At 41.2% G+C, this 25,981-nt stretch overlaps 1 protein-coding gene across 4 annotated transcripts in view; it reads left to right on the top strand.

The window, feature by feature from the left end:
• The window catches only part of pam (peptidylglycine alpha-amidating monooxygenase), a 157,377-nt gene that overhangs the window by 83,551 nt on the left and 47,845 nt on the right, over positions 1–25,981 (top strand). For 2 of the 4 annotated variants that reach the window (XM_036976718.2, XM_036976719.2), the window contains exons 16-17: positions 11,984–12,298; positions 14,807–14,936. In XM_036976718.2, the coding sequence (XP_036832613.1) occupies positions 11,984–12,298; positions 14,807–14,936 (445 nt within the window). The remainder of the gene's footprint in view (positions 1–11,983; positions 12,299–14,806; positions 14,937–25,981) is intronic. The other 2 variants (XM_036976722.2, XM_090233666.1) reach the window with 1 other exon arrangement.

Below are 25,981 nucleotides of genomic sequence, written 5' to 3'. Positions count from 1 at the left end.
AGAGCCGTGTGGGTAATCACTCCCCCTTCCAGAGCCGTGTGGGTAATCACTCCCCCTTCCGTTTGCTTATTTCCACCATGACAAATAGATTAACCTGGTTGCCATGGCTACCAAAACGAAAGCCACGACAACGCATGACCCACCTCCTCTGCTCCCCAGCTGTTTGGGGAGCAGAGGAGAGTTTGCTGGCTGATGCGTTGTGCCGTGGCACTCACCTTTCTCTCTGTTAAGATAAACTCAAGACAGGTGGAAAGTGAGGAAGCTTTATCAAGAGTGCCCTTGAAATACTGTTTGACGGTAGATTTGTTTTAAGATGCGAAGCGAGCAATTCGTATCCCTGCGTCTTAGTTGGGATCCTTGAGTATAAGTACAAACATGTCAGACTCAGACAAACAAACGCTGCAGTAGAGAAAAGCTGTGGTATCAAACACGATATGCCAAAACTACTGGATAAAATAGGGCTGTCCTCCCCCCTTATCAAGCTTCCTTAATGAGGGTGTTGTTTTTTCATTTCTCCATATCAGTAACTAGGTTTCCATCACTATCTAGGTCTCCATCCAATTGGCAACAGATTTTCATGCAAATATTCTAAAATCTGCATAAATAAAGTAAGTGCATTTTCCCACCAGAGATGCGTTTCCATCAAATTGACTTGTGTGTGATGATGTAGTGCACATTAAAATAACTCTACGGTCAAATTCCAGTGTGCCGAACAAAAAAATACAAGTTAAATGGGTTTCCATTGCATTTTCAACTATACTGATGGTGTTGCGGTATATAGTGTTAAAATGTTGCTGGTACTGCTACTGTCTGTCTGGGATAGTTTGAACACAGCCCGTGACGGGGTTAGCCCTTGTGGCTGGGACCACAGATTGTCCTGGTCTTGTAGCTGTTTAAATCCCTGCTGTTTATTGTGGTTTCCATCAGCCCTGTGAGCTGCCCGGCTGGAATTGCTCGGAGGACCTGCATTAGCCTAGGTTGCTACCATCATGCCGCCCAAAGTTAAAATCAACAACAAGATGTCTACAAGCAATTGTTACAGGAACATAGATTCAAGCGATTTGTCCAAATCCTGGTGGACTCAACTGAGAAAAGAATGTACGAGAGGTTGACCAGAGAGGTTCAAGGCCTTAAGAACAGTTTGCAGTTCTCCCAGGGGGAGGTGGTCTTTTGACCAGAGTGGTCTAGGACATTCAGAACAGTTTGCAGTTCTCCCAGGGAGAGACGGATGTCTGGCCAGAGTGGTTAAAGGCCTTCAGAACAGTTTGCAGTTCTTACAGGGAGAGGTGGATGTCTGACCAGAGAGGTCCAAGGTCTTCAGAACAGTTTGCAGTTATCCCAGGGAGAGGTGGATGTCATGAAAAAGCAGCAAGATAACAAAACACATAAGTCCACGAGAGATGACATCAGCACTGTCTATAAATCATTATTACAGTTAACTCGGAAAACAGACTTTCTAGAGGGACAATCCAGGAGGAATAACATTGTTGTGGATGGCATACCGAAGTCTCCACAAGAGACCCGGACGGAGTCTGAGAAGAAAGTTTAAAAAAATATAAACGAAAAGCTGCAGATAGATCATAGAAAGATTGAGGTGGAGCCACGCCCATAGGTCTGGAAAACCTGTGACGAGCCCAAGTGGCTCGTTCCCTTAGGTTCAAGGACAAGATGACTGTTCTGGAAAGAGCCAAGAACTTGAGGGGAACCAACATCTTCCTCAACGAGGACTTCTCAGAAGCTGTGCGCCAGAGGCGGAAATAACTTATCCCAGCTATGAAAGCTGCCAGAGAGCGTGAGAACATTGTTTACATCAGCTACGACAAGCTCATTGTCCACCCTCCGACCCAAAAGCCGAGGAGGACTGAGAGAGCTAAGCTTCCGGGTCAATAGCTTCAACCCATCATCACATATACACAACCTGACACTTACAAGAGCCTGATTGGCGGATTATTAGCTAAAGAATGTTTATTTTATTTTATATATGATGTTGATAAGCTACCCAGGAAAGGGCTACGAATAGCACATATTAATATGCTGTATGTAGCCTTAGAAATATGGTTTATGAAATCAATAACTTAATAACATCGGATAACATTCATATACTGGCCATCTCTGAAACTCACACCGATAATTAATTTGATATAGCAATACAAGGTCATAACATCTACAGGAAAGACAGGAATGCCTATGGGGAAGGTGTTGCGGTATATGTTCAGAGCCATATTCCCTTAAAGCTTAGAGATGATCTCATGTCAAATGTTGTTGACATGCTTTGGTTGCAAGTTCACCTGCCTCATCTAAAGCCTCTTATTTTGGGGTGTTGATATAGGCCCCTAAGTGCTAACAGTCAGTACTTGGATAATATGTGTGCAATGCTTGATAGTGTGTGTGATGTTAACAGAGAGGTCTATATTCTGAGGGACCTGAACATTGACTGGTTAGCAACTAGCTGTTCTCTCAAGAGGATCCTTCTAACTGTGACGACTGCCTGTGATATGACCCAGGTTATCACTCAAACAACTAGAGTGCATACCAATAGTGTTGGATCTGTGACATCCTCTTGTATTGATAATATCTTTAATAATGCTGTAGAGCTTTGCTCCAAAGTAATATCAGTTCCCTAAAGCTGTCGTGACCATAACATTGTGACAATGATAAGGAAAGGCAAAGTGTCAAAGGTTGGGCCTAAAATAATTTAAAAGAGATCATACAAAATGTTTTCTCAGGACTCTTTTGTTGAAGATGTAAATAAATGTATGTTGGTCTGATGTGTATGAGGAAGTGAATCCAGTTGCAGCACTGGAAATATTTGTACGAGTATTAATGCCAATTGTTAAGAAATTAACTGTGAGAACTTTTAGAACCCTCTGGATTGATGGTGAATTGAAAAATTGTGTGTTTCAATTAAATTATGCAAATAAGAGGTGGCAATTAAGTCAGGATGCTCAGCTGATTGGTTGACATACTGTACTATGAATTGAGAGATGTTGTGACTAAACTTAACAAAAATAAGAAGAAATGATATTACCAAACCAAGATAAATTACATAAAACACAATGGAACAAGACTTTGAAGTACCTTAAATGGGCAGAAAACCCAATTCATCTCCATCGTTCATTGAAGTTGATAGGTCATTTATAACAAAACCTTTCGATATTGCCAATAATTTCAATGTCTGTTTCACTAGTAAAGTGGAAAAACCCAGAAGTAAAATGACAATGTTGAACAGTGAACAATCAGATTTTTGTATAAATGATCTAATAATGAAAGAGAAGCATTGCTGTTTTGAAATTGGTCAAGGTGGGAAAACTGCTATTATCCATCAATAATGATAAGCCACCAGGTGCACACAACCTTGATGGGAAGCTATGGAGAATGGTAGCAGACTGTACTGCCACCCCTATTTGCTAGATCTTTAACCAAATCCTAAAGAAGTGTGTGTGTCCACAGGCATGGAAGGAAACTAAATGAATTCCACTGCCCAAAAATAGTTAAGCACCATTTGTTGGCCCCAACAGCCACCCAATCAGTTTTCTGCCTTTTCTTAGTAAACTGATGGGGAAAATTGTGTTTGACCAAATACAATGCTATTTTTCAGAGAACAAGTTAACTACTGACTTAGAGCATGCATATAAGGAAGGGCAATCAACTTGCACTGCACTGACTACTATGACTGATGATTGGCTAAAGGAAATGAATAATAAGATGATAGTTGAGCTGTAATTGTTAGATTTCAATGCAGCCTTTGATGTTTTTGATCATACATTGTTATTGAAGAAAATCACTTGCTATGGCTTTACATCACCTGTCATCACATGGTTGAACAGTTATTTATCCAATAGAACCCAGAGAGTGTTCTTCAATGGAAGCTTCTCTAAAATCGGATTTGTACAGTGTTGGTGTCCCTCAAGGCAGTTGCCTTGGGCCGTAACTCTTCTCTGTTTTTACAAATGATTTTCCACTGATCTTACACAAATCTAGAATCTTTTTACTGTTGTTTTTATTTCTTAACTTATATACCTTGTTATTTAAAAAATAAATAAATAAATAGAAATTGCATTGTTGGTTAGAGCCTGTAAGTAAGCATTTCACTGTAAGTGCACGTGCACGTGACAAATAAACTTTGATTTGATCTGATTCCACAATCTCCATGTCAGCACCCAAAACATGTGAGCTCACTGACATTTTTTATAAGGAGTTAGTCAGTATTAGAATGGGTGATTCATAATAAACTGGTCTTAAATACATCTGAAACTAAAAGCATTGAATTTGATTCAAAACTTTCTCTAAGACCTAAATCTCAAGAGGAGTTGTGTATAAAGAGTGTGACCATCGAGGGAGTTGAGAAAGCTGAACTCATAGATGTAACATTGGTTGTGCAATTAGCATGATCAATATTGACAGAATTGTGGTGAAGATTGGGAGAGGGGTATGTCTGTTTATTAAAATATATTTTGTTTTGTTTTTTTTATTACATTTTTTTTTTTTTTTTACCCCAAAATCAACTGTACTAGTTGTTCAGGCTCTGGTCTGGTCCCAACTTGATTACTGTCCGGTAATATGGTCAAGTGCAGCAAAGAAAGCTAGGCAGCGCGCCTTTCCCTTAACCGCACAGAACTAACATCAGCAAAATGCATACCAGTCTTTCCTGGTTGAGGGTTGATGAGAGATGAACTGCTTCTCTTCTAGTTTTTATGATAAGCATGCAATGTAGCTGTAATGTATACTGAACAAAGATGTAACACAACATGCAACAATTTCAAAGATTTGACTGAGTTACAGTTTGTATTATTTATTTTTTTATTTCACCTTTATTTAACCAGGTAGGCTAGTTGAGAACACCTTTATTTAACCAGGTAGGCTAGTTGAGAACACCTTTATTTAACCAGGTAGGCTAGTTGAGAACACCTTTATTTAACCAGGTAGGCTAGTTGAGAACACCTTTATTTAACCAGGTAGGCTAGTTGAGAACAAGTTCTCATTTGCAACTGCTACCTGGCCAAGATAAAGCAAAGCAGTTTGACACATAGATAGATAGATAGAGGTCTTCTCTTAACCTACCTCATTTGCACATGCTGTATATAGATTTTTATACTGTATTATTGATTGAATGTTTGTTTATTCCATGTGTAACTCTGTGTTGTTGTATGTGTCGAACTACTTTGCTTTATCTTGGCCAGGTCGCAATTGCAAATGAGAACTTGTTCTCAACTAGCCTACCTGGTTAAATAAAAATAGGCCATGGTGGCAAAGTAATTACAATATAGCAATTAAACACTGGAATGGTAGGATGTGCAGAATATGAATGTGCAAGTAGAGATACTGGGGTGCAAAGGAGCAAGATAAATAAATACAGTATGGGGTTAGATTTAGATTGGATGGGCTATAGATTTAGATTGGATGGGCTATTTACAGATGAGCTATGTACAGGTGCAGTGATCTGTGAGTTGCTCTGACAGCTGGTGATTAAAGCTAGTGAGCGAGGTAAGAGTCTCCAGCTTCAGAGATTTTTTGCAGTTCGTTCCAGTCATTGGCAGCAGAGAACTGGAAGGAGAGGCGGCCAAAGGAAATCTATTGATTTCACATGACTGGGAATCAGTGGCGGTCAGTTTAAGATGAAGGAGGACAAATTTTATTTTTAATGAGCATGGCCTTATTTCTATTACAGCATATTGGATGACTGTCATTCATATTCTATTCACCCAGCTCTATGTAACTGCGATTGTTTTAGGCTATTACATGATACTCAAATTTTCCCAATACCCATCATGAGGTTGCTACTAACTAGCCTATAAATGAAAGTTTACAATGTAGGTGCACACAGGTCGAGAGAAAATATTTAGGTGACAGACCGTGACACATGGACAGGCAGTGACATATTCAATACCACCTTGTACACTCTTGCCTGCATCTAGCTGATATAGGATTTAATCATTAGTCCAACAGTTGCAAATCCCTGTTTTGTTTCGTTTGCTTCCCAGTTTAAGAAAACGGTTTTCAACAGAATCGGCAGAATGAATACACCCCTGATTATGCGTAAACACAGTTCACTTTCATAGCAGCCACATTGTATTTTTTAAATTATTATTATTTTAACCTTTATTTAACTAGGCAAGTCAGTTAAGAACAAATTCTTATTTTCAATGACGGCCTAGGAACAGTGTTAACTGCCTTGTTCGGGGGCAGATCTTTACCTTGTCAGCTCGGGGATTTGATCTTGCAACCTTTCGGTTACTGGCCCAACGCTCTAACCACTAGGCTACCTGCCGCCCTACCTTCTCCCTTCTCTTGTGAACTTCACAAAACCGCAACACACAGCCTACATCGTTGTCACCATATTAACTAATAGAACTAACATGTTAGTGTACAGTCACTAAGCAGTTTGTCACTTACACAGGTGGACCCCAGTGGCAATAAATTAATAAAACCAAAAGCTTACCTTGACTTGCAAGAGTTCCAGTGTTGTGTTGGATACTCAGAGCACGGTGTTTGCGTAGGCTAAACTAGCTTGCTGCATTTGCTAGTAAACTGAAAGTGAAAAAAATATCTCTTTCTAGATTCTCCTTAATTTTGGAAGAAATTATTTTTTTCTAAACTGTTCATCTATTGTCTTTCTCTCTCTTTGAGTCAACTACTCACCTCATTGTATGCACTGCAGTGCTAGCTAGCTGTAGCTTATGCATTCAGTACTAGATTAATTATCTTATCCTTTGTTTGGGTGGACAACATGTCAGTTCATGCTGCAAGAGCTCTGATAGGTTGGAGGACGTCCTCCGGAAGATGTCATAATTACTGTGTCAGTTTGTGGAAGGGTGTGAGAGCAGACAGCCGTAAAAAAGTTAGCACACAGCCATACATTCTCCATACACAAACATTGGCAGTATAATTGCCCGTACTGAAGAGCTTAGTGAATGTCAATGTGGCACCGTCATAGGATGCCACTTTTCCAACAAGGCAGTTTGTCAAATTTCTGCTAGAGCAACCCCAGTCAACTGTAAATGCTGTTATTGTGAAGTGGAATCGTTAGGAGCAACAACGGCTCAGCCGCGAAGTGGTAGGCCACACAAGCTAACAGAATGAAACTGCTGAAGCGTGTAGCTTGTAAAAATTGTCTGTCTTCAGTTGCAACTGTCACTACTGAGTTCCAAACTGCCTCTGGAAGCAACGTCAGCACAATAACTGTTCATTGGGAGCTTCAAGAAATGGGTTTCCATGGCCGAGCAGCCGCACAAGCCTAAGATCGCCATGCCAAGCGTTAGCTGGAGTGGTGTAAAGCTCGCCGCCATTGGACTCTGGAGCAGTAGAAACGCATTCTCTGGAGTGATGAATCCTACTACACCATCTGGCAGTCTGACGGACAAATCTGGGTTTGGCGGATGCCAGGAGAACGCTACCTGCCCCAATGCATAGTGCCAACTGTTAAGTTAGGTGGATAAGGAATAACGGTCTGGGATTGTTTTTCATGGTTTGGACTAGGACCCTTAGTTTCAGTGAAGGGAAATCTTAACGCTACAGCATACAATGACATTCTAGATGATGGCAACAGTTTGGGCAAGCTTCTCTCCTGTTTCAGCATGAAAATGCCCACAACCATACAGAAATGGTTTGTCGAGATCGGTGTGGAAGAACTTGACTGGCCTGCACAGAGCCCTGACCTTTGTTTTGTTGATTTTCACAAATTTTACCGACTAATTAGCTGTTTTAATCGCGTAAAAATATTGGACGGAAACCTGGTTAGTCTCTCTCTGTCTCTCTCCCCCTATCTCTCTCTCTCTCTCCTCATACAAATACTCACACATTCAATCACTGTCATTTTGTTCTTTCCCTCCCTCCCTCTCTCTTCCCCTCTCCCTCCCTATCCTTCTCTCCCTCCCTCCCTCTCTCCATCTATCTATGTCTCTCTCCCCCTCTCGCTCCCGGTCCTTCTCTCTCTCTCTCTCTCTCCCCTCCTTCCCTCTCTCTCTCCCCCCTCCTTCCCTCTCTCTCTCTCCCCTTCTTTCACTCACTTTTTCTCCTTTTCTCTCTCTCTGTCTCTCTCTCACTCTTCTCTCTCCCTTTCCCACTCTCTCTCTCCCCCTCCCTCCCTCCATCTACCTCCCTGAGAATCTGATCCTCTTATTATCTGGGCCTCTCCAGATCGGGACAGTTTGATAAATGGCTGGCTATATTTTCCTTTGCTGTTATTAGGACACAAATCCACTAGCTGTCATTCAGGGCTTCTGGTGTTGTCTGTGTGTGTTTGCCGATCCTGCCTCTGATGAATGGGCTCAATAAATAAGGAGCTGCTACAGTTCATATATCACAGTGGGTGGAGCTCAACTACTGTATGTGTGTGTGTCTCTGTACGTGAAAGAGGACTCCCTCAACCGATAAAGACAGAAAAAAAGGGTGTTTATGAGAGATTATTGTTGGAATTGAGCTACACTTTTTGAAGGAAGCTCTCTTAAACACACAAGGGATGACTGATCAAGAGAATGGATAACTGTGCTATTTTTTTTCTCTCCTGATGATACAACACTGTAGCATTCTGTTATCAGCACCAAACTAGTTTAAAGGGTAGGAAACATGAGTTTTTACTCAACATTATAACAACAGTGTGATCAAAGACTTAGTTGTAGTTACGATCTGGTTACCTATAAGTACAAACAGTTGTTTTTGGGTTATTACATATTTATTAATTACCTTATTTCTGGATATCTTCTAAACTACCCACAATGTGCTATTTCTCAACAACATATGGAGGATCTACTCTGTGCTACCAAGTTGTATGCTAGCTCGGTAGCTAGTTCAAGCTGGTTAAGGTTAGCCACTAGCCATGCTAGCATGTACGATGAACAAAAATATAAACACAACATGCAACAATTTCTCAATGAGGGACATGTCTGGTGAGTATGAAGTCCATGGAAGAACTGGGACATTTTCAGCTTGGAGGAATTGTGTACAGATCCTTGCGACATGCGGCCATGTGTTATCATGCTGAAACATGAGGTGATGGCGGCGGAGGAATGGCACGACAATGGGTCTCAGGATCTCGTGTACGGTATCTCTGTGCATTCAAATTGCCATCGATAACATGCAATTGTGTTCGTTGTCCATAGCTTATGCCTGCCCCCTACCATAACCCCACCACCATGGGGCACTCTGTTCACAACGTTGACATCAGCAAACCGCTGGCCCAGTGAAGCGCCTGCTTCCCCCTCGCTTTGGTTGCTAACTCAGCCTGCACTCTTTTAAACGTTTTACCATCAGATGGTTCCCAGCCATCAATCTGTAAGTCTCTGCTCTCTCTTTGCTTTTAATCTGCGCTTAAGTTTTGGTTTTATTGTGTTAGTTGTGTTCTAGCTGGTCTCCAGTAGTTCAGCTTTAGTTTGCCAACCATAACCGTAGTGGTTGGCTAGGCTAATAGCTAAATAGCTAACTTTAGCTGGCTGGCTAGCTAGCTGCTGGCTAAGATAACTGCATATAGCTAACATTATTTGATAAATGAAGCTGTAAGCTAGGTGTTGACTCATGCACTGCTAACGTATCGTTAGTAGCCTGGTAGGGCTGAAGTTAGCAGGCTAACAGGGCTAACGTTAGCAGGTTAGTTGGCTAGCAACCTTTCAAGTTGATTTCTAACATTTCGAAAGTATTTGCTGAACATTTGAATTAAAACCAGTAGTCATGAGTGCAAACAATTTGGTTTAATTTTAAGTTATACATTTCAAGTTATTTCTATTGGAGTTTGCATTATAGTGGATAGGCTGGCTTGCCGGGTCCTCCATATTACATCAATCCCCGGAAAACATTTTCCGACATTTTCTTTGTCATTCTTCTGAATTCTGATTAGCTCTATGTCATAACTCGAAAAAAAGAAGAAAGTCTTGGGTGTTTTGATGCATATACTAATACAAATGTTTGTTACATCTGGTTACATTTATTCTACCTAACCTTTTAATATGAACCTATTAAAAAACGGGCAGCAGCCTCTTCTTTGAAATGCAGCGTGTGTGTGTGTGTGTTTGTGCAGCTATGCAGTATGTCAGAGTTCAGTGCCATTGTCTTTATGGGATGTGATTGCTGTTGCTTTCAGATGTGACCTTTTTACGCTGATAAATTGATTATACGCCGTCGTAGATGTAGGGTGGCTTTCCAGAATGCATAGTGGTCTGAGACACTGTCACTTCCCATCGCAGCTGTTAATGCAATGAGTGATCGCGCACACACAGCGATCCAGTCGCTAGCTTGGTGAAGAATTTAGGCCTCGCCTAGATGACAGTTTAACGTAGGCATACCTAAGAAGATATCATAACCATAGTGTTCTGTATTGTGTACAGGATGTGGTCTGTTAGTCTTTTTGAGATTTATTTTGTAGCACAATATATTTATTTGTAGTACAATATATTTATTTGTAGTACAATGACATAATTTGAAAAGGGGTTGTTTACATTTTATGTACTGTGCATTTTTTATGTACTGTGAATTTTCATGTACTGTGCATTTAGCCGCCGAAAAGGATAGTACCAAAAATGTTACAACCCCATACTGGTCAAAATACTGTGAGTTAAAGGAAAAGTTCACCCATTTTTAATGTTATATTGTTTTTATGCATCGCTGAGTGATGTTCTATCGATTCCCTGGGTCATTTCATGTTTTCACGTGTACCTGAGTTATTGGCATTCAAGCGGGCAGCAATTCGGGCCTGTATGACGTAGCACTGTGATAAAGTCTCTCTTACTACACTGGAAGTTAATAGGAATAATAGGAAAACGTCTATCATACATGTCAGATTTCAATACTGGCTGATGTCATAACTCGGGAGGATGTCTTCTTATATTTTTTTGCGATATTCCTACCTGAGAACTTTGTAATTTAATGGGGGGTCTAGCACATTCTTCCTATCTGTCTTGTCTGTTTAGTCCAGGGTGCATTGCAAGGTGCCATTGTCAGAGATATTATAGAAAGGAGATTGGAATCAAATGAAAGAAGGAGCGTATAATGCCCCACCCAGCAGGCTGTCGACCAATCGCGTTCCCGTTGTCATGCTGCGTCACGCAATTGCTAAGCTATTGGTCGAGCATCCCCTTCTCAAAGTATGTCGATAAACGTGCCTATTTTCCTCGAAAGTATGTAATGTCAGAATTCCAAAGCTAGATGATATTACAGAGAGCCAGTTAATTATCTCACGTCTCTGTAAAGATTTGTGATGTTGTACTTCTTGGTGACGAAATTTGTGCTAATGTTGGGTTTTTGAGCTAGCGCCCAATAGACTCACGTTCACGCGCTACTTGTCCCAGAATCATCCAGAATGCACCGTGCGGCCCATTGACGTAGCATGGGCTTTGTTTTCCATCTCCTCAAAGTATATCTGCTGTTGTGAATGTTAGACTCCACTCTGTGAAGCATCTTCAGGTTGAACATGGTGAGATTGGGGACTCCTAAACTGATAGTGTAGTTTGTTTTAGATGATTTTACAGCTAATTAGCTACTTTACATGCTGATATTTTTATTTGGTGTTATTGTGTTTGCTAGCTAGCTAGCTAGCCAGCCAGCCTGTAGGGAGAGCATTACATAGTTGACTTGAGCTGAAAAAGATTTCCACAATGATTTTCCATGTTGTTACCAACCTTATTATTACGCCAAAATGAAACATTTGTTCACAAAAAGATATTGTTCTCACATATTAGTGTTAAATTAAAGGAATGACTGGTTTTTGGTGGATTTTTCCATTAATATTTGTGAATTTAGCATTTAAAATTTTGCCAGCTATCCTTTTAACTGACTGCATGCTATATCACACCTACCTTTTTGTCTGTGTTTCCTGCTAACACCTTGTTCCAGCTGCGTAGCGACACTATCTACAATGGAATGCACTTACACTTCTCCTCCTTCCTCTCCGCACCTGTTTTCACACTTCCCATGTTTCCCCTTTTCTTTCTTTCTTTCCCTTCCCTTTCTTTTTCCCTCCTTTTGTCTGCCTGTCTGTCTGTCTGTCTGTGTGCAGGTGACTTCTATTCCCTTCTGTCCAAACTCCTAGGCGAGAGCGAGGACGTAGTCCACGTGCATAAGTATACGCCCGGCGAGGCGCAGAGTGCCCAGGCCAAACTGGTGGCTCAGATTGATAGCATAATTCAAAAGAAGGACCTGGGCTGGCCCAGTCCCAGGCTAGGCTTCCTGGACAGAGAGGATGCTATACTGGTGAGGGACAGAGTGCACAAGTTTCACCAGTTAGAGGCTACGGCCAGGCCTCCCGGGAGCAAGCTAATGCCAGCTAACGCCCTGGTCGAGATTGACGATGATGATGATGATGAAGAAGAAGGTGGGTTTTCCCGGGGGGGTGACATCAACCGTGTTTGAAAGACGTCTTTTTGCTTTGGCATGTTTCAATTCCAAGGCATGTCCTTATGTGATTTCAAATTATTATTATTGTTTACATTTATTATTATTCCCATGTCCTCCCATTTCATTGCGCTCATTAATCAGGTATAGTGAGGTTCCACATAATCACCCAGTGTTGGCGCTATAGCCTACATGCTGATGAGACTGGAAGTGTAGCTGGTCCAGGGATAACTTTAGGCTCTGAACGAACTGGTTCAGATTAAGAGACATGAAGCGAAGGCTGATTCCAGACCAGTGTTTAGCATGCCCTCTTTTGGCTCTCTTCTCAGAGGTGATTTGATTGATTGATTCATGGATTGAAATTATTAGACCATTTAAAAAAAAAACACACAGTACATAAGGGCGCTCCGCCACGTATCATTTTTAAGAAAATCATCAAGATTTACACAAAGCTTAAAGGAGTTGAAATAAGACTAGATTAGGACTTCCTGGTGTGTTTCTTTCCCCTTTGTAACATCCCTCTCTTTGTTGTTAAAACAAAGCTTGCTGACAGCTGGAAAAAAAATCTAATTGAACGTTTCGCTTGAGTAGGTTCCCTTACTCAATACCAATTGAGTTGTTTTTTTTTGTCTTTTGTACCAACCAGCTGTTAGCGAGGCGGAGCTCTTGTTGTGACTTGCTCAATTCCAGTTTCCATGTCAAATCTCAAACGACATCAGGGATACGTCCTATCGGCCCGCCCGTCCCGGCTCTATCAATCCGGTGTGGAAAATCCAATTACCAACACAAACGGGTGTAAATTAATTTGATTTCATGCATCTGCTCCTGTTTTTGGGGGCGGTGGAGAGCAGACCGGTTGGAGCGCCTTGTTGTCTCCCGGCCAGACTTTAACCAACGAATTGCCATTCCTCTCCACATCATACCATGACTTATTCATACAGCAGAGAGGCTTTCAGCTGTTTGTCTGAGGGTTGGTGCCCCAGTCGTACCTTTGAGTGCAGAAACTGCCTAGGGAAGTCAGCCAGCCAGCCAGCGTGGAATGGAGTTGCAGGCAGTGAATGTTGGCATATTGAACATCGCCTGGGTCGTGTGGTATTTGAAGATGTAAATCTGAGTTTTTCTGTGAAAGAGGATATTTGAAAAGGGCTTATGTTCTTCTATATGACGTCTTCATATTCATTACGTAAGCCCGACATAAGCACTTTACATAATCATTCATTACTTGTCATGAATCGAATTGAAGTAAACATTTTGTTGTTGTGAATGTGAAACCCTTTTAAGGCTTTGGCCTAGCGACTTTTCAACCACGTTTTAAGCACATACTTAATCCACTCAATGATTCTTGATTGAAAATGCCATTCCCGCGACATGATAGGTTATTTTCAATCATCAAACCGTTTTAATAAGGCGACGAAGTGTCCTGAGGTGTTCACTACACCTGATTGCTTATCCAGTGCTGGTGTTTACGTTCAACTGGACGTTTGACCTTTTGACCCCATTTACAGTACAGTAATGCCTTCTAGCCAAATGTCGGTCCAACCAACAATTCACAAAGTCTCTCTTGCAGCCGTTGATGTTGTTTTGTTTTTATTTATCAGAAGTTTGCAGAGTATGTTTGTGGTTGTGTGCAACATGCTCACGCTTCATTATTCTGTAGATTAATATGATTACATGCATCATTACATGTTATTGCACTCTGCTCTGTCTTATTAGCCCTATAATGAAAACCTCAATGTGGTTTCATTTCATTAGCTAAACTGTTGCAGTTAATTTTTATCCAATGCTAGCAATTTCGAAAATGTTTTTGGTCGAGGGCCATAAGACATGCTTAACATAAGCTTTGTCTCATCATGTGTTTACTTATGTCTAGTAATTGTCTACAGTGAATGGTCTTTGACCTAGTTACCATATCAACGAGAGAAGAGCACGAGCAGGAAAATCCACTCAAGCAACTAAATGTGAATAGATTTTTCAGGCTAATGCGTCAATAGTAGCCAGAAATGTGTTTACGTTCACTTCCATTAGACTCACAGCAACCTTTTTGTTTGAGCTCAGCGGCCTATCATCCTCCACTGTCCTCTCAAGAAATTCAAAAAATGGTGTCTTGCTGAATGCAGATGTTTTTTATTTTTTATTTAACCTATATTTATTTAGGAAGTCCCACTTGAAGTCAGAATACTTATTTTACAAGGGAGACCTGGCAATGTACAGTGTATGTCAAATCATTCCACTTTAGATTAATCCAAACTATTAGCAGATTAGCAGATTATTAGGAAACAGTGGGTGAGGACGTGAGACAAGAGATCCTTGCACCAGGGCGGCTAGGAATCTATTTGGTTTACATTACCCCATGCTAACGAACGACTTGCCAGATGTCATTTTTCCCTCCTTTGAAACGACCCTATGGTATTGTTAAGCTGACCACAGGTTTCTGGCGTTCCTCTCTCTCTCTGTGTGTGTGCGTGTGTGTGTGTGTGTGTGTGTGTAGAGTACCATCTGGAAGAGGTGACGGACTGGCCAGAGAGCCCACTCCAGCTGGGTCAGGTGTCCGGTTTGGCCCTGGACTCAGACGACAACCTGGTCATCTTCCACAGGGGAGACCACCAATGGGGGGTCAAGTAAGTAGCTATGATGATGTTACATATACAGTCGTGGCCAAAAGTTTTGAGAATGACACAAATATTAATTTCCACAAAGTTTGCTGCTTCAGTGTCTTTAGATATTTTTGTCAGATGTTACTATGGAATACTGAAGTATAATTACAAGCATTTTATAAGTGTCAAAGGCTTTTATTGACAATTACATGAAGTTTATGCAAAGAGTCAATATTTGCAGTGTTGACCCTTCTTTTTCCAAGACCTCTGCAATCCGCCATGGCATGCTGTCAATTAACATCTGGGCAACATCCTGACTGAGGGCAGCCCATTCTTGCATAATCAATGCTTGGACTTTGTCTTGACCACAAGTTCTAAATGGGATTAAGGTCTGGGGAGTTTCATGGCCATAGACCCAAAATAACAATGTTTTGTTCCCCGAGCCACTTAGTTATCACTTGTGCCTTATGTCTAGGTGCTCCATCATGCTGGAAAAGGCATTGTCATCACCAAACTGTTCCTGGATGGTTGGGAGAAGTTGCTCTTGGAGGATGCGTTGGTTCCATTCTGTTTTCATGGCTGTATTCTTTGGCAAATTGTGAGTGAGCCCATTCCCTTGGCTGAGAAGCAACCTCACACATAAATGGTCTCAGGATGCTTTACTGTTGGCATGACACAGGACTGATGGTTGCGCTCACCTTGTCTTCTCCGGACAAGCTTTTTTCCTGATGCCCCAAACAATCGGAAAGGGGATTCATCAGAGAAAATAACTTTACCCCAGTCCTCAGCAGTACAATCCGTGTACCTTTTGCAGAATATCAGTCTGTCCCTGATGTTTTCCTGGAGAGAAGTTGCTTCTTTGCTGCCCTTCTTGACACCAGGCCATCCTCCAAAAGTCTTCGCCTCACTGTGCGTGCAGATGCACTCACACCTGCCTGCTGCCATTCCTCAGCAAGCTCTGTACTGATCCCGCAGCTGAATCAGCTTTAGGAGACGGTCCTGGCACTTGCTGGACTTTGGTTGATTTAGGTGCAATCTTACTGGCAGCAATATCCTTGCCTGTGAAGCACTTTTTGTGCAAAGCAATGATGACGGCACGTGTTTCCTTGCAGGTAACCAACCATGTTTGACAGAGGAAAAACAATGATTCCAAGCACCACCCTCCTTTTGAAGCTTCCAGTTTGTTATTTGAACTCAATCAGCATGACAGAGTGATCTCCATTCTTGTCCTCGTCAACACTCACACTTGTGTTAACGAGAGAATCACTGACATGATGTCAGCTGGTCCTTTTGTGGCTGAAATGCAGTGGAAATGTTTTTTGAGGATTAAGTTTATTTGCATGGCAAAGAGGGACTTTGCAATTCATCTGATCACTCTTCATAACATTCTGGAGTATATGCAAATTGACATCATACAGACTGAGGCAGCAGACTTTGTGAAAAATAATATTTGTGTCATTCTCAAAACTTTTGGCCACGACTGTACTGTTATACTGTTTCCCTGCTGTACTGTTTATCTGAGAGAGGACCACTGTCTTCTTTATTTAACCATAAGATCTCTTAAAGGTGCACTCCGGGATCTTAAGCACAACAAATTCGTAAACATATTGCACAAATTGGGTAAAGTAGTACACAAAAAACGGGGACTTGTTTTGAGAGTACTTCTTTAAAGTTCTACTGTTTAAAGAGACACCTGGCAAGAATGTCAGTAAAGAAATGTATTACAGTGTGTAGGCTACTGAGGCCAAACACAACACAAACAACTCTCTCAAAGACAAAAACTTTTACAGTTTGCATTCAATGTTTCCCCTAAAATGCACTGAGAAGCGGCGCACCGCCGCTACTAAATCGTGGCTGCCACTGCAAAAATTGTTTGCAGGAAACTTGCATTAGAACTGTCAAATGTTCTCTGCTCCATGGCAAAATGTGTAGATGTGCTTTAAAACAGCAAAATGTTGTCTCTGCTGCCAAGAGAAGGGCCTCTAAAATCGTGCCATTGCCCACGCCAGGGTTTCCATCAGCCGCTAATGGCCGTAAAAAAATATATAGAAAAGCCGATAAATAAAATTGGCACCGGCCAATTGTTCAGGAGAAAAAAAAAATTCCATTGCGAAATTATGCTTTTTAGCCTATTCAAAATCAAATTGAATCAATTCAAAGTTTATTGGTCACGTGCGCCGAATACAGCAGGTGTAGGTAGACCTTACAGTGAAATGCTTACTTACAGGCCCTAACCAACAGTGCGATTTTTAAGTTAAAAAAATAGGCATTCGGTGACGTAAATAGCAATTGATGTAAATATATTTGACCATTCAATGCTTATCTGTCTATGGGTTAATTTGCATAATTCCGTGGAATTAAATTTGCCCCTGTCATGTATCTTATTTATCACGCATACAGCATACAGAGCCTTTCAGCTGTAACCAAATGGACATTTGCTCTTAGTCAGTCTACTGCCATGTGCGCATTGCTGCACTAATAATGTTAAGAAATAATGGTTTATCAACATTTTAAAAAAAAATAATAATTTTAGCCCAGGCCTACTGGTTGTATGAATTTGTGATCTATCGTCCCACAACAGTCCCAATCTGTTTAGGCAAGTTCGTTCTTGACAAGCTGACCAGTAGAATAGGTAAACTTTTCTGCTATGGGGGAAAGTAGATTGACAGGGGCTTATAGGCAGGCGTGTCGATTAAGGCTAAGGGAAGCTTTCCCTAAGTAAATTTATATAGCTTGATTAGCCAACTTCTGTCTCTACATAAAATCATTCAAAATAACCAACTAATGCATGATTTGGCCAGAGGATCATTAGCATACCCAAGCCTTAAAAAATTGCATTGCCTACAGTCTGAGCGAAAGGCAACGTGCGCAATTTGTTCAGCGTGTGTTGCAAATTCCAAATACAGTTGAAGTTGGAAGTTTACATACACTTAAGTCATTAAAACTTGTTTTTCAACCACTCCACACATTTCTTGTTAACAAACTATAGTTTTGGCAAGTCGGTGAGGACATCTACTTTGTGTATGACACAAATAATTCACTGTATCACATTTCCAGTGGGTCAGTAGTTTACATACACTAGGTTGACTGTGCCTTTAAACAGCTTGGAAAATTCCATAAAATGATGTCATGGCTTTAGAAGCTTCTGATAGGCTAATTGACATAATTTGACTCAATTGGAGGTGTACCTGTGGATGTATTTCAAGGCCGACCTTCAAACTCAGTGCCTCTTTGCTTGACATCATGTGAAAATCATAAGAAATCAGGCAAGTCCTCAGAAAAATAATTGTAGACCTCCACTAGTCTGGTTCATCAATTTCCAAACGCCTGAAGGTGCCACGCTCATCTGTTTCAAGCAATAGTACACAAGTATAAATACCATGGGACCACACAGCTGTCAAACCGCTCAGGAAGGAGACGCCTTCTGTCTCCTAGAGATGAATGTACTTTGGTGCGAAAAGTGCAAATCAATCCCAGAACAACAGCAAAGGACCTTGTGAAGATGCTGGAGGAAACAGGTACAAAAGTATCTATTTCCACAGTAAAACGAGTCCTATATCGACATAACCTGAAAGGCCGCTCGGCAAGGAAGAAGCCACTGCTCCAAACCGCCATAAAAAAGCCAGACTACGGTTTGCAACTGCAAATGGGGACAAAGATTGTACTTTTTGGAGAAACATCTTCTGGTCTGATGAAACAAAAATAGATCTGCTTGGCCATAATGATCATTGTTATGTTTGGAGGATAAAGGGGGAGGGAGGCTTGCAAGCCGAAGAACGCCATGCCAACCGTGAAGCATGGGGGTGGCAGCATCATGTTCTGGGGGTGCTTTGAGGCAGGGGGGACTGGTGCACTTCACAAAATAGATGACATCATGAGGGAGGAAAATTATGTTGATATATTGAAGCAACATCTCAAGACATCAGTCAGGGAGTTAAAGCTTGGTCGCAAATTGGTCTTCCAAATGGACAATGACCCCAAGCACACTTCCAAAGTTGTGGCAAAATGGCTTAAGGACAACAAAGTCAAGGTATTGGAGTGGCCATCACAAAGCCATGACCTCAATCCTATAGAAAATTTGTGGGTAGAACTGAAAAGGCGTGTGCGAGCCCACAAACCTGACTCAGTTACATCAGCTTTGTCAGGAGGAATGGGCCAAAATTCATCCAACTTATTGTGGGAAGTTTGTGGAAGGCTACCTGAAACGATTGAACCAAGTTCAACAATTTAAAGGCAATGCTACCAAATACTAATTGAGTGTATGTAAACTTCTGACCCATTGGGAATGTGCTGAAATAAATCATTCTCTCTACTATTATTCTGACATTTCACATTCTTAAAATAAAGTGGTGATCCTAACTGACCAAAGACAGGGAATTTTTTTACTGGGATTAAATGTCAGGAATTGTGAAAAACTGAGTTTAAGTGTATTTGGCTAAGGTGTATGTAAACTTCAGACTTCAACTGTAGATGATTGTTGAGTTGCTACTCTCAGTGAAAAGGCCCATCCATGCATATCGCACTATTTCAAAAGTACAATCACGGGAAAACATAGTTTGAGAAGAAAAGGGCTATTGCTGTAAAAAGAAGACATTGAAAAGACTCTCATCTGTCATTCAGTAATCAAAATTATCAACTTAGTGGCCTCCCAGGTGGCGCATTGGTCTAAGGCACTGCATCGCAGTGCTAGCTGTGCCACCAGAGACTCTGGGTTCGAGCAGCCGTCTGCGACCGGGAGGTCCATGGGGCGACGCACAATTGGCCTAGCCTCGTCCGGGTTAGTGAGGGTTTGGCTGGTAGGGATATCCTTGTCTCATCGCGCACTAGCGACTCCTGTGGCGGGCCGGGCGCAGTGCGCGCTGACCAGGTCGCTAGGTGCACGGTGTTTCCTCCGACACATTGGTGCGGCTGGCTTCCGGGTTGGATGCGCGCTGTGCTAAGAAGCAGTGCGGCTTGGTTGGGTTGTGTTTCGGAGGATGCACGGCTCTCCCGAGCTAGTACGGGACTTTTAGCGATGAGACAAGACAGTAACTACTAACAATTGGATACCACGAAATTGGGGAGAAAAAGGGGTAAAAAAAAATAAATACAATTGTATCAACTTAATTGAGCGAACAACAGTAGGCCTATAGCCTATCTTGTTGGCACCAGCGAGAGCATCGGCCATGCCCCTCCCCTGGTGAGTGCTCACTGCGCATATTCACCCTTAATCAGTGCCGCTTAAAAGTTTGTTATTGGACAATGGACGTCATATTCATTTCCTGTCTCCCCTTCTCGTAGGCATATTATATGGACAACATTGCTTTTATGGATTGTTTGTCCCTGTCAGCAGAGTAGTCTACCCTGTAATTTGTCGTATTATAAAAGATTCTGCTAATGTCTCCAGTCATATAAAGTGTAGTTGAATTGCTTTAAATATGTTTTTCCCAATGCAAAGAAAGACGACACGTTAACGTTATGTTGTCAGTCGTGCATTGAACGATCTATTTTGCGAACAGTGATTGAGATATAATATTATCAGAAATTATGACTATCCAATCTACTCATCACGTTACCCTTACAAAAGGACTGCAGTTTTGAAACTGCTGTTAAATTGCAGAAACTGCAGTTGACTGTGGTGTTTTCGATGCAGTAATATACTATAATATTATACTGCACTCTAACTGCAGTTACACTGCAAAATTACTGTAGTAAAACATAAATAATATTTGGGACACAGTATTTGCAGCATACTGCAGCTACACTGCAGTCTGACTGCAATCTTTTTTGTAAGGGTAGGAATTGTAGGCCATCTTACCCAAGTCTACAAATGCAATGATGTATGGAATGCTTTGTTATAAAGATGCATTTTTATGGTGAAAATGTGCTCCCCTAAACTTGGAACTCACGCTCTGCCTATGCATAGACTAGTGATTTAGCTGTTCATTACTTGTCTTGTTGGCTGAGGAAAAGTAAATGTGGACAGTTATGCCGCATTCACGCGCTAGTCGGAACTAGGTAAACTTTGGAAATATCCATCTTGCTAACTGATTTGAACGTGGCACATGTTTAACTACAACCTATTAGCGAGTCGAACATTTCTGAGTTTCCTAGTTCCGACTAGCACGCGAACGCGACGTCATTCTAACGCCTTCAAAGTGCTCGGTAAGGACACACGTCATTGCCTCATCGATTTGCACGTTCTGTGAAGACGAATTACCATAATCTTAATGTGATTTCTGTCATTCTGATCACCGTGGGTGGATGCCCTAATTAGGTTACCGGTATACTTCTCAAATGTCCCGTAAATTAAAATGCTGACGGTCAAATGCCCAATGCCACATTTTCATTACGGAAACCTTGGCCCACGCCCACTTTCACCGCTGCTGAAAAGAATCCTAGGATAAACATTGGCATTGTCTTGCATTGCAACACTTCCAAGTCTAATCTTTAGAAAGCTGGAAATCGATGTTCCTGGTGCTGGTGCTTAATATTCAGACAATGACACCATTTCCTCTCATCTCAGTCTATTGGAGCTTAATATTCAGATCATGACACCATTTCCTCTCATCTCGGTCTATTGTGAAGTGCTCCATACAACTACTCAGACATTTTTGACTTTATCAGACTGTCAGCGATGTCCAAATACTTTTATATGGACTTTTGGACCGGAGATAATTTAGACCTATCACCTATGTCTACTTACCCACATCCATTCAGATCAGTGGTGAATGGAATACAAGGGGGACAAGTAATTTAAGAGTGTTGGGATATTTTCCCTGGTCTGTCCACTGTGCAAACAAACTGCAAACAAACTGACTTTTGAGATTAGCTCCAGGCACAGGCACAAACCAGTTTAGTGAGGCTGAAGTAATGGATAATTGCAAATAGATCGTCAGTTAGTGAAGTCCCTTCTCTCGAATGATCCAGTTTTACTTTCCTCCAAATCAGATAAGACTTTTATGTAGATAGTGGTGCATCCCTTTAAGGCTGTGTGGGTGTGTCCTAAATGGAACTCTTTCCCTGTTTAGTGCACTACTTTTGACCAGGGCCCACTATGTCGGGAATAAGGTGCAATTTGGGATGCAGCCTGTGTCTCTTGATGTTTGGCAGGCTGAGCCCAAGGTTCCTTCTGTCTTTATGTTTCAAACTGTTTGTTTTGTTCAGAGGGAGCAATAGGGATACAGTCTGTAGACTGGAGTCAGTAATTGGGGCACTGTGTTCCTCCAGTGTTCAGGGTTGTAACCTGTCACTAGGCCAGGAATATGTAGATCACCATGCAAATTCAAACCTCTCCCAGGTGTCCTGATTAGCATAAATAGACAGGCAATCTGGGCAAAGTGATGAAAGAGTGAAGACGCAATCGGCTTTGGTGATGTGTTTTAAAAAAAAAACTGGTTTCTGAATTCGTGATTGTAACTTTTGGTAACAGTAACCAGGTTTCCATCCAACCTTTTTTGTGAGTAAAGTACAGGTCGGATAAAAAATTTAATGACGGCAAATGTTGACAAAACAAAATACACTAGACAAGGTGGGATTTTTTTGTGTCGGTACAATGAATTTAGGAGAGAAATGTTTGTGGAAGCTCTTTTATGCACAACAACCATCATATCGAAGTAAACTTGGGAGTCACACGATGACATGTTGTGTGGTCCTCCCGCTACGACTCCTCAGGAAGCATGCAGTTTATTAGGAAACAGAAGAAATACATTATCATAAACTTCACAGGGTGGTGAAAGTGCACTGTGATGAGCTTGATGCTCCTTTCCAATAAATATCGAGGGTTTTATTCCGGTGACATGATGATCCATTCTTGGCTGCCGTTTGACTTTTGTTCATAATAATAATTGTGTAGGATAGGAATGGGGCGGCAGGGTAGCTAGTGGTTAGAGCATTGGACTAGTAACCGGAAGGTTGCAAGTTCAAATCCCCGAGCTGACAAGGTACAAATCTGTCGTTCTGCCCCTGAACAAGGCAGTTAGCCCACTGTTCCTAGGCCCTCATTGAAAATAATAATTTTTTCTTAACTGACTTAACTAGTTAAATAAAGGTTAAAAAATAAATAAATAAATGTGCGCTGTTGCGCTGTAGCGAACACGTGCTAATCAGAGTTTGCACACTTGCTATATAATGCAATATTTCTTGTGAGAAAACCATCAGTAGAGTTGAAAATGCGATGGAAACCCATTTAACTTGTATTTTTTATTTCAACTCTACTGATGGAGTTTATGTGAATTTAACCGCAAAAGGTATTTTATGTGGACTATGTCATCACGCACAGCACTTTATCTGAAACATATCAATTTGATGTAAACATCTCTGGAGGGAAAATGTGGATTTTATAATATTTACATGAAAGTTGGTTGACAATTGGATGGAAACCTAGCTAGTGTAGTATACGGATCACATATTAGGCACTAATTTTGCAGTTTATAAGTGTGTATAGAAATAGCTGTAAAAAGCGTAGTGAAGAAGATTCACAATAATTGAGTTTACAACAAAAACATGTTTTTTTAAATGACCAAACCGTGTGTTTCTATAAATATATAATATAATATTTTAACCTATTTAACTAGGCAAGTCAGTTAAGAAGAAATTCTTATGTACAATGACGGCATACCCCCGGCCAAACCCAGACGACGCTGGGTCAATTGAGCGCCGCCCTATGGGTCTCCCGATCACGGCCGTTTGTGATACAGCCTGGAATCGAACCAGGGTCTGTAGTGGCGCTTCTAGCACTGAGATGCAGTGCCTTAGACTGCTGCACCACTCAGTCTCAATTAGCCTAATCATTGCCTGGCTTCTGAGCTTCCCTCTTCCTACTGCTGACCATGACCAAAGCAGAGTCAATTTGAAGGGCCTAATTAGTTATCCCAGTGCATGTGTCCAGCTCCAGTGATGTGGCCCATATCAATTACAGGAATGTGCCATATTATATCAGTTAGAAAATGCAGAAATCGCTCTGCCATTTCCTGGTTGCTAAAATTCTAATAGTTCTCCTAATTTCAGTTTGTGACAAAACAAGCAATGTATAGAGAATCATTGTACCTAAACCGCTGTGAAATATATTTTCAATAACCCAAAATATTGTATTTTTTAGCTTGTTTGAAACTGGTCTACAAAACCGAAAACAAAAGACTACGTAAAACTAAACTTAAGAACGGGTAGCATAGAGAGAGTGCACATAGAACATATCTTACTGCTTCTTAGACCTTCTTTCAATGAGAATGACTGATCTATAACTAGATTTCTATGTGAATTTGGTCTTGTCGCCCAAAAAGTTACATATTGCAGCTGTCGTGTCTTTACTATCATTAAATGAAGACTCTGTAATTGGTATTACGCGATTAAACTGATTAATCATGCAACTGTAATTAACTAGGAAGTCGGGGCACCAAAGAAAATATTCAGATTACAATGTTGTAATTTTCCTAATATAACTTTTCTGATATTTTATAACTGATCAATTAGTCTTCGAATTAATGAATTATTTACTTTACCTCACGTTAGTCTCATTCCATTTTACGTGACGTAAATTGTTGGTTATCTGCACGAACCCAGTCTTCACTATGAGTCATCCATACATCAATTGTCTTAAATCATTTATTTACTAACTAAGTAATTCACAGAACTGCATAAACAAACAAACAAAGTAAAAATGGTTACAAGAAATGATAGGGGAATGTGCCCTAGTGGGCTAAACCGGCATGGCGGCTTGTTGTACAAAAGGGAGGTGGGGGTCGACTGAGATGACAACACACAGTTGATAATTATAACAATTGAAATGCTAATCCTTTGCACATGAACGCTCACTCATTCGGGAACAATTGCCATCAATATATATATTTACGCTCAGTGTGTCGTCTTGATCGCTGTTGAAAAGTTAATTTCTGTTGGAGAGTTTTCTCTCTCTCTCTCTCTCTCTCTCTCCCTCCTCTCTCTCCTCTCTCTCCTCTCTCTCTCTCTCTCTCTCTCTCTCCTCTCTCTCCTCTCTCTCCTCTCTCTCTCTCTCTCTCTGTGTCGTGGTTAGAATGGATTGTTCAGAGTGACATTCATTCATTTTGTTATAGATGTTTCCCCCGTCTTCGTTCTTCGCGTTCAATGATACCGAATTCCTAGCTGCAGACTAGTAATTAATATCAAAGACTTGTTCTTATTCTGTCGGTATCGATAGTCTAAGAGTTTAACCACGTGGTATGGTTAAAAGATTCAGCAATCGTCTCAAGCTTTGTCCTCTCGTGATTGAGAGAAAACACGGTCTGTAACCTTTGTCCTCTCATAATTGAGAAAAACATGGTCTGTTGAGGAATTCTCAAGGTTGGGGTTTTATTCGGAATTGCAGAAAAGGGCCTGTCCCAGGATGCCTGTGAGGTGGAAGAAATTCCTTTGTTCTCTATGAAACTTCACTCTGTCTCTATACTGTGTGGCCATGCGGCAGGATCTTCCTGGAATTTACGACCTCTCTGACCACAGCAGCCTAGTTGTAGGAGGCAGGGAGAGGGAGATGGGGCTTGCTGTACCCAAAGAGGTCAACGCCATGACACAGCTTTAAAATATTTTACACAAAAAAATTATTTTAGTGTTTTGTTCATTAGTCCACTGTTGATATGGTTCCAGAAAAATGTGCTTGTCAGCAGTTAAGTTGTATCTTTCAGTACAAATTAAAAATTGTCATGACATACTAAAATATGTTTTAGAAGAAAAATATCCCTTTAACTGGCCAAGACTCTCCCTGTCAAATAACATAAATTTCATGAGCCGCCAACGTGATCCACCATGCGCTAACAGGCAAAAGCTAATTCCGCTAACTGCCCTTGCCTCAGTGCTCTTAAGACTCTGGAGCCAGATGAGACGGGAAAATGAATTAGCTAGGTCATTAGGTGAGAACGGATAGTCCCTCTCTATATCAGTCATCAGTATACACCCCAGCTACAGTTCGTTATTTACTGCTATCCTACCTTAAACTCGTTAAGCTCTTGAAGCTGATGTTGTCCTGCGTAATTCATCAAAGGTCAAAAGTTCAGGGATGTGAACAAATGTGTCCCAGGTGGTGTTCATTGACGAACGCAGATTTGTTTCATAGACTAGAT

Source organism: Oncorhynchus mykiss, chromosome 5 (genome assembly GCF_057628025.1).
Source record: "Oncorhynchus mykiss isolate SJ-2025 chromosome 5, ASM5762802v1, whole genome shotgun sequence".
NCBI classification, from domain to species: Eukaryota; Metazoa; Chordata; class Actinopteri; order Salmoniformes; family Salmonidae; genus Oncorhynchus; species Oncorhynchus mykiss.
Note: the sequence above shows the minus strand (reverse complement) of the source record. Positions and strands in the feature narration are given on the sequence as shown.